This window comes from Rhincodon typus, chromosome 26 (genome assembly GCF_021869965.1).
Source record: "Rhincodon typus isolate 14 chromosome 26, sRhiTyp1.1, whole genome shotgun sequence".
In the NCBI taxonomy this organism is placed as follows: Eukaryota; Metazoa; Chordata; class Chondrichthyes; order Orectolobiformes; family Rhincodontidae; genus Rhincodon; species Rhincodon typus.
The window spans coordinates 35982161-35992205 of NC_063357.1; the positions used below are offsets into that span (position 1 = coordinate 35982161).

A 10045-nucleotide genomic window follows, 5' to 3' on the forward strand; every position below is an offset into this window, starting at 1 on the left:
CTTCTCGGACGTTTTTCCCTCTGTGGCCCTGCTGCAAGGTTTGAAGATTGCTGTGACCATTGAGTGAGAAGGATGAGTCAATTTGCGGAGAGTGGGAGGGTGGATTTTAATACCAATGATAGCAGGGAGATGGAGGATTTTTTTTTTAAATTCACTCATGGGATGTGGTGTCACTGGCTTAGCCAGCATTTATTGCCCATCCCTAGTTGTCCTTGAGAAGTTGGTGGTGAGTTTAGGCAGGGAATCCCAGGATTTTGACTCAGTCACAGTGAAGGAACAGCAATGTATTTTCAAGTTGGGATGGTGAGTGGCTTGGAGAGGAACTTGCACGTGGTGGTGTTCCCATGTATCTGGCCCTTGTCCTTCCAGATGGAAGGTGCTGTCTAAGGATAGATAATGTATTCAGGGCACAAGAATCCTAGAATTGCTACATGGATTTTTTTAGAAAAACGGTCACCTATCCAGATATTTCTAGTCAACCTGTTCAGACCTTCCAGTTGCTTGCCAGTTCAACACACCATGTTCGCGGCCAACATTTCTGTCTCGGGCTTTCTGCAGTGCTCCATTGAGACTCTAGGCAAGCTTGAAGAGCACACCTCATTTTCCCCTAGGGTATACTCGAGCTTTTTCGACTCAATGGTCTTCAGTCGTAAGGAATTTGTCTCCTTACTGCCTGCTGTTGGCATATGTTGGTGGGCCACATAATAGGTCATCAAGCATTGGACAGTGATTGGAAACCGGAACTTCTGACAGAGGCAGGACAAAAACACTGCTCCACAAGACCGCCGGATATGTTGTAAAAGCAGGCTATTGAAGTTTTTAAAAATTAATTAATTCATTGCAGTCTCTGATATATTTAACAGTGGGTCATGTTGGAAAAGTTTTGACGTACTGTACATGAACAATCCTACTTAATAGAACAATTTGTATTCTCACACAAAATAGAACATAGAACAGTACAGCACACTACAGGCCCTTCGGCTCACTATGTTGTGCCAAACTTTTACCCTAATTCTAAGGTCTATCTGACCTCCACCCCTACCTTATACTCTCATCCATATGCCTATCTAATAGCCGCTTAAATGTCCCTAATGAGGCTGACTCCACTACCCTCTCCGGCAATGCATTCCACGCCCCGACCACTCTCTGAGTAAAGAACCTACCTTTGACGTCTCCCCTATACGTACCTCCACTCACTTTAAAACTATGCCCCTTCGTAATAGCTACCTCCACCCTAGGAAAAAGTCTCTGGCTGTCCACTCTATCTATACCTCTGATCATTTTGTACACCTCTATCAAGTCACCTCTCATCCTTCGTCGTTCTAAAGAGAAAAGCCCTAGCTCTCTCAACCTTTCCTTGTAAGACCTTCCCTCCATTCCAGGCAACATCCTGGTAAATCTTCTCTGCACCTTTTCCAATGCTTCCACATCTTTCCTGTAATGAGGCGACCAGAACTGGACACATACTCCAGATATGGCCGAACCAGCTTTTGTATAGCTGGAGCATAACTTCACGGCTCTTGAACTCAATCCCTGTATTAACGAATGCTAATACACCATACGCCTTCTTAACAACTCTATCCACCTGGGTGGTACCTTTCAGGGAACTGTGGGCATGAACCCCAAGATCCCTCTGCTCCTCCACACTGCCAAGAATCTTTCCGTTAACCCTGTATTCTACTTGTACAATGTACAAGGAAAGTGAATTTTAATGAGATCATAGATTAATCATGGACAGTAAACTAAATTTGCATGATTTGGACATATAAATGGTAATTATTAAATGATTATTCCATGTACATGATGTATACATTCAATAACAATGAATTTAAATTTTGAAATTTGTGATGAGAAGATCTGGGGTGGGTGGGGTGTTGGTGGTGGCAGAACCCTGCAGCAGACATAGCTGCTTTGGAGTTCATGATCCTAAAATGTCAGCTTGTAATGACCCCAACCCTGGGAAGCTCTATCCTAGGATTTTGCAGATGCACTGCTGTGCTGCACTATCCAGATCATTAAAACATTTATTTTAAAAATAAAAAGTTTGACCTGACTGTAGTATAGGAATGTTTTGCTGGCTTGCTTTTCCATGTCTATTCTTGTGCTACAGTTGTGGAGGCTTGGAGAAGATAGGCTTGGTGGTCTTGCTGGGAGAGAATGATTTGAAGGAGCCATGCTCAGTGCATTGAGATTTGTCTACATTGGGAGTCCAATGATGAAAATACTCTTGGATACTATGCTTTAGTGGCTGGGTATTAATCTTATCAGTTGGGTTCAGTGAAGTTTTACAACTAATTTCTGCCATTATAGTCTAATTACAAATAATATTTAAAATTTTTATCACACATTTTCATACATTTTTTTATTTGAAACATTAAACCAGGGATTGCCAAAGCCGGGCCCCATCAGGGATCGTGAGCTGGAGTTTTGGGGTTGCTAACTGAGGCAGAAATACTCCCCCACTCTTCCAGTGACCCTGGCCTTTGCAGGATTTCTACCCTGCTCTCTGCTCATACATGCCTGTTCACCCACTCTGAGTTCTCCGCGAGTGGTTATTATATTTGCAAGTTTTGAAATGGAGTCACGGTGAGAATATGTTTGGAAAACACTGTATTACCCACAATTGCTTTTCAAACTCCCTGTTTTGCTTTTACTAAGCTTTTCAATGAACTTGCTTTTGTAGGAATTGTACAGGGTTTCAAAAGAGAAGACTGATATTATTGTGACTTCTGGGAAAGATGATGATGAGTGGCCCTCTGGTTCATCAAAACTGACATCACAAGATTCAAAAGCCCCTTCCAAATTATCTGGGAAGAAAATTAAGAACCAAGAAGGTGAGAGAATGTTTCTAGAAATACAATGATCAACAAGGAGACAACCTGATATAGTGGCTTAGACCTTGGGATAAGGGAATCCAGTCTGGGCTAATGGGCAGGCTGTTATTTTTTTACCCTTATGAAATAAAAAGAAAGAGGCTATTTTATGTAGTACCTGTCATGACTTCAAGACATTGCAAAGTACTTTAGAGCCAATAAGTATTTTCTTCAGAGTAATCACGATTATAGTTTAGGAAACGTGGAAACCTGTCTGCATTCATAGTAACCCTATAACAGTAAGAAGGTGAATCATCAGCCAAAGTGTTCCAATGATATTAGTTGAAGTATTAATGTTGTCAAGGACACTGGAGAACTTGTTGGTCCTTTTCAGAGAGTGACATGTGATGTTTTAGATACACCTGAAAGGGCAGACTCCTTTCAACTAAAAGGCAGTAGCTTCAGATAGTACAGCATTTGCTCAGTACAGCACAAGTTTTATACATTAGAAGATAATTTTAGTTAGAGTCCAGGTCCACACTTCAAAAGACTTTTATTTCAGTTCATCACAACAAACTCACCCAAACTGGTTACTGTCTCCCCATATTTATACAACCAGCTCAGACCAGATTAATCTTTAATTGATATATCCATTACCTCTTCCCTCATTCCATTAGATCTCTGGCATTTTTTCAGACTGTCATTTGCTAGAAACAACTTAATGCACAATTGTAGTAAGGAAAGCAACAGAGCAGTGAGCATCTTCGATTTATATGCTGGATCTATACAAATTAGTAGAACACTAAAAGCCACACAAACACCCTTTCTTTCAATTAAAGCTGTTTTTTAAAAAAAAGTTTTATACATTACTGCAAAGTTGATAATGTTCGGTTTTAAATTTTTTCTTTTATAGCTAACCATACTTCCAAAAAATCACCACTTGTATCGTCAGATTCATCAACAGGAAGAGGGGTGAAGCGGAGATTAACAGCAACTGAACCGAATGGAAAGAAGGTGAAGCTCTTTCTTGTGTATTTTGTCTGTGATTATATTTTACAGAGTCCCCTGTTAGCACCTGAGGATAGGGTTTGGTACCTGTGCTTTCCACTGAGTTGCCAATTGTCACTGTACTGCCTTGCAGAAAAGTTGATGGGGAATTGTGTACTTTTCTATATGGAGAGAGGCCACTGACTTTCATGGGCTATTGGTGCCTCAGTAATCAATACTGTTTTTTTTTCCCCAAGTATGAACACTGATCCAGAGTGCATGTTTTTCAAATTTTATCTAATGACTGTGTGAGATTATCCACTGAGCACCTAAGCTGTACATAGTAGTGAGATCCTAGATTTCTCCTCAATCTGTATAGAGTTAGTTAATTGCAGTGCGCCATTAGTGGTTGTATCTAGGACTTGGGTGATGAGACAATCTGGCTTGTGTGATCACATTCCATAGCCAAATATGTGCCAAATCTTTGGAACGGACTTGATGAGCTGAAGGGCTTTTTTTCTGTCCTATAGACCTCTATGACTTCTGATTAGGCAGATTTAGGAGAGTTGTTGGTGCTTGTGAAATGATATCATAGCAAGAAGTCAAAAGGAAGTGAAGGAGGAGTAGGTATAAGGAAGAAAATTGGACACAAAGAAAAACTAATGCTGTCTTTTGAGTGGATTTTGAGCTTGTTGCGGTTCTTTTATAGAATTGTTTAGATTGAGAAACAAAGATCAAAAGGCTTAAACTGCAATAAGACAAAACAGAATTGAAATTAGTGTTTGAAATTATACCAGGCTTGCCTTTTGAACAGCATGCAGTGTCAGAAGTAAAAAAGACACAAAAGGAATTTGTTCATTTTTCAGATCCTGAGAAGGAATGAGATAAAATAGGAGATACTTTGGTGAGCCATAATTTCATTCCATTTAGCAGTGATGTGTTCATTGACCATAAAGGTACCATGCTGACCACAGTAGTGATAAGTTATTGCCCATCTCGTCTGACGACCTCTACACAAGGAAACAAAGTTTTATTGAGTTGACACATTAATATGATCACTCAACTGCATGTAAAGAAATCTGGTTAAAATACACCCTGCGACACCCAGAGTTTAACTGAAAATATCTTTTTATTTACTTGGCCTGTGTTTTATTTCCCCTCAACAGATCAAATCACCCGTAACTGAAAAGAGTAATGGCTCCTTGCTTTCCAGCCCATCTGTGTCATCTTCTTCCAACCAGGTACTCGGGTTTTTGTTTTTTTTTTGAAGTTCTGCTCACATTTTGCAATATCATAATGCTGCTGTTTGCGTCATGATATTCACACCGGGTTCCCTATTGCCGTGGATCCACTTTGCTTGATGGTCACCAGGCTTTTAGCATTTTGAAATGAATTGATGGCGTTATTGAGGAGAAACTATTTTTTGAGATAAACAAACTGTCCCAACTGTCCTACTTTACTGCTAAGCATTGATGGTACAGAGGCTTCCAACTTTTGTCACTGCGGTTATGTGGTAATGTCCTTCCTCGTTGTGTTTCTAGAAACCACTGCTCTGTTGTCCTGTTGAATATCCTGGTTTGATTGTGTGAGTAAAGCTTGATTACTTAAGAGCTTTACTCATAGATGTTTTCTTGATGTTGCAACATGGATGATTGTAATGCTGCTTTATTTCTGATCTATAAAGAGGATCTATTTGCGCTGCAAATTTACTGAGAAGTTATATTTTTCTATAAACTTGTGTTCTGTGCATCTTGTGCTGCAGAATTGAGGAAAGTCTCAAGTTTCCCTTTGAGCACAATAGCTAAAAATAGATCTTAAAGTATTAACAAATGCATTCACATGCTGTAACAAACAACTAAACAGTTTTTTTGCTTTTTTGTAGGTAATTTATAACTGAAACAACAGTAATGAACATTCCCTTTGATATTTACCTTGCATTACACTCTATGGAATTACAGTCCTTATAGCAATTGGTCTACTGTTGCCCTCAGCTTCTAATGAGTTCCTGCATCCCTGTTTCACCAAGTAGTAACTTAGAGTAACTATTTCCAAGTGCTTCTTTTTAGATTTTGGAAAGATCCTTTAAATTCAGCAGCTACGGTAAAGCCTGTTACAGTGATTCTTGCCCCTGACCAAGACAAAGCAAATCTCCCAGAATCCACAGAGACTGTACTAGTTTGCAAAGTCAAGAAGCCGTTTCTCTCTGCTGATCATACAGAACCCCTACTGCTTCAATGTGATTTGTAGGGAAGCTGCTAACCGGATCTTGGAAATAGCTTCCTCTGTCCTCTTCCCCATGACAATGTGAAATGTATGAACTGTGTATTTGGTTAGAGGTACTAATTAGCCATTTTTCACCCTAACTCTCCTTTCATCTTGAAAGTAAGATTTCTTTCTTTACTTCTGGGATGTAGGCAGCATTTATTGACCATCGCTAGTTGCCCTTTAGATGATTGTAGTCAGCTGCCTTCTTGATCTGCTGTAGTCCATTTGGTATAGGTAGAAGCACAATGCAATGAAGGGAGGGACTTCTAGGTTTTTGACCCAGCAACACTGAAGGTTCTAAGTCAGGATGGTGAGTGGCTTGGAGGGGATCTTGGTGATGTTCCCATGTATCTGCTGCCCTTCACCTTTTAGGTGATAGTGGCCATGGGTTCAAAGGCACTGTCTAAGGAGCCTTTGTGAATTTCTGCAGTGCATCTTGTGGATGGTGCATATTGCTGCTACTGAGCATCGCTGATTGAGGGAGTGGATGTTTGTGTATTTGGTGCTGATCAAATAGGCTGCTTTGTCCTGGATGAAGTCAGAAGTCGCATGACGCCAAGTTATAGTCCAACAGGTTTATTTGAAATCACAAGCTTGTGGAATGCTGCTCCTTCAGCATATCCGTTTACTACGTGATGCTATTAACATCTTTCCGGAATTTGGGAGACTCGTAAATTAAGTCTTGCTGCCATTATCTTGAAGCACCTTCCACCTTGCCAGTAAAACAATCCAAGTCTTCCATTAATCTGTGGCAATCAAATCACCCAGGCTTACTGTCAAGCAGACTTCAGAACAGGACACGTGAGACCCTTTATTCAAAAAGAGCCCCCAAAACACCATCTCATAAATCTCTTAATTGTAACATAACATCTTCTGAGATTTGAGCTGTCTGAATGACCAACCGTGGTGAGCAGCAAAAACAGTTTGACCTTGTGCGTTTTCTTTTCAAACATAACAACACTTTTATAGTACATGCATTCAACAATGTGTTGCTGTCTCTTTAGGTTCCCTGACATTAATGAAATGTTATTTAGACAGCTAAAAGAGAAACAGAACATGGTCGAAACAAACGCATTATGTTAGGTAACATCTATATGGAAATACATGATGATGATTGACTGGTGTCTTTGTTGGTGGAATTCCTTGGGATCTATAATAGCAAGAATCCTTGAGTTAAAATGATAATTCTCACTATTGTTGAAGCTGCCTTGGCACTAATACATTACCAGGTCTTGAGCACTCACCCCAGTGATAGTCCATTATGATTTTGCTGACAGCTGAATTTTTTTCTTACTTAGTTCCACATAAACCTACAACCAATATTTTTAACCAATGAATTGACCTTAAGCTGCTTGTTGCATTTCACTTACCAAATCTACTATGCTAAACTGTTTTAATTAGTAAAATCCAGCAGTATCACCATACTTATAATGGGGCAAGGATGAAAGGGGAATCCCTAAGTCTTGTTCTGCTCATCACAAGGCATTTAGATAAAGCCTGTTTTCCCAACTGGCAAATAGAGATACTGCTAATGTGAAATTCCATATCAGTTCGAATGGAGACAGCTGGCAAAAATGGTTTTATTTGCATATACATAAACAAAATTGGTGGAATGTATTCAATTTCGACCTAGAGAAAACATTTTTGTCTTCTGGCATTGTAAGAGTATGATTTCAGTTTGTCTTGTGTCTCTCTACTTTGTATTTGTAACACTTATTTTAAAATGCTTTGATCCATAATAGGATTTACAGTAATGTGGAGAGAATGTGTAGGTTTAAACACTGTAAACATGAATGTTGAGTTTTATGATCATGAACAGATCTTTTTGTTATGCTTATTATTAAACAGTTTTTTTGCTTTGCCTGGTCAGTTGAAATGAAGTGTAACTTTGCTTACTGTAATTCAAATGTTGGTTAAGTGTAAAGCTAAGGAGATTTGGGAATACTATCAGTGTTGAAACAAAAACCGATGTAGAATGGTGTCTTTAACTTGGAACCTTCATGTCAATTGCAGTACCGTAGGAAGCTGTTCAGTGCCTTGAGTCTGTAAAGGTCTGTGAAGCAATCCAGTTAGTCACATTTCTTCCATTTCATCCCTGTAGACCTGCAAGTTCATTTCCTTCAAGCACATGTCTCATTTCCTTGAAATTGCTCATTGTCTCTGCTTTTACCTTGTTGGCAGAAAGTTCCAAGTCATTAACACTCAGTGTTAATTTAAAATAAAATTCTTCCTCCGTTCCCTTTGCTTCTCCTCTTGTCCAATTCTCCATCCCCGAGTCCTTGTGCCATCAGATGATGAAGAACAGTTTTTCCCTTGTTGTCCTTTGTAGTGAGGTCAGTCAGGTAGACCTCCGTAGAATGAGTTCCCTGATTGCAGCTGTTAATCTGGTCCAATCCGAGAGCCCTGGCTGAGAGATAACAGGACTGTCAGAGGTTCTGTTTTGCTTTGAGAGCTGACTCTGAGGGAGCTGAATCAGAGTCAAGGACTCGCCACATTTCAATAAGGGTGACTTGGTTATGGGATATTGGTCTCTGTGGAGTTATTTCAACCTTATCAAAACCTGTCGTAATCTTATCGACCACTGTCCATTCTCCTCTGTCTGCTTTGTCCCAAGAAGAAAAATCTCAGCTTCTTCAACTTAATATTTATTGCTGAAATCTCCCATCTTTGGGCCAATTCAGGTAAATCTTTTCTGCACCCTTTGAAGGACCTTTAACATTGTTCCTAAAGTGTGGTGAACAACTAGATATAATGCCTTGGTGTGGTCTAACTAAACATTTTCTAAAGTCTCAGCATAATTTCTATGCTTTTGTACTCAGAGCATCTATTTATGAAGCCCAAGTTTGAATGTTTTTTGTGTTACAATCCTGCCAATGACCATTTATTGAACAGAGATATCTTAACACCTCGTGATTCACTGATCAACATGCAAGATTTCACATTTTTATGCCAGAACAAATTTTATTATTTAGGAAATTTAAGTTAGATCACATGGGATTGAGCGTTCGTTTGCTAATTGGATACAAAATTGGCTTGACGGTAGGACACAGAGGGTGGTGGTGGAGGATTGTTTTTTTTTGGACAGGAGGCCTGTGACCAGTGGTATTCCACAGGGATTGGTACGGGGTCCACTTTAGTTTTTCATTTTATATAAATGATTTGGATAAGAATATAGAAGGCATGGTTAATACATTTGCGGATGACACCAAAATTGGTGGTATTGTGGACAGTGAGAAAGGTTTCTTGGAGTACAAAGAGATCTTGATCAATTGGGTGAAAGGGCTGAGGAGGGCAGATGGAGTTTAATTTAGATAAATGGAAGTTATAGCATTTTGGTGAAAGAAACAAGGGCAGGACTTGTACAATTTATGGTCGGACCCTGGGTAGTGTCGTAGAGCAGAGAGACCTAGGAGCTCAAGTACATAATTCTTTGAAATTTGTATCACAGGTAGATGAGGTGGTTAAGAAGGCATTTAGCATGCTTGCCTTCATTGTTCAGACCTTTGAGAATAGGAGTTGGGAGGTCATGTTGAGTTTGTACAGGATGTTGGTGAGGCTTCTGGAGTGCTGTGTACAGTTCTGGTTGCCCTACCTTGGAAGGATATTATCAAACTGGAGAAGGTTCCAAAAAAAATTACCAGGATGTTGCCAAGAATGGAGGGCTTGAGTTGTAAAAATGGGCAGGATAGGCTAGAACATTTTTCACTAGAGCGTAGGAGGTTGAGGGGTGACCTTATAGAAGTTTGTAAAATCGTGAGAGGCATAGATAAGGTGAATAGCAAAGGTCTTTTCCCTAGGTTGGGGAAGTTCAAAAGTAGGTGTATTTTTAAGCTGAGAGGAGAAAGATTTAAAAATGACGTGGGGCCAGATTTTTTTTAACAGTGTGAAATAAAAACCAAAAGAACTGCGGATGCTGTAAATCAGGAACAAAAACAAAGTTGCTGGAAAAGCTCAGCAGGTCTGGCAGCATCTGTGAAGGA

The 10045-nt window shown here is 39.7% G+C and overlaps 1 protein-coding gene across 2 annotated transcripts in view; it reads left to right on the forward strand.

Annotated features, from left to right (window-relative positions):
* lig3 (ligase III, DNA, ATP-dependent) overlaps positions 1-10045 on the forward strand; it is a 49693-nt gene that overhangs the window by 36335 nt on the left and 3313 nt on the right. For both annotated transcript variants that reach the window (XM_020513462.2, XM_048612559.1), the window contains 3 exons: positions 2684-2834; positions 3727-3827; positions 4967-5041. In XM_020513462.2, coding sequence (XP_020369051.2) covers positions 2684-2834; positions 3727-3827; positions 4967-5041 — 327 coding nt within the window. The remainder of the gene's footprint in view (positions 1-2683; positions 2835-3726; positions 3828-4966; positions 5042-10045) is intronic.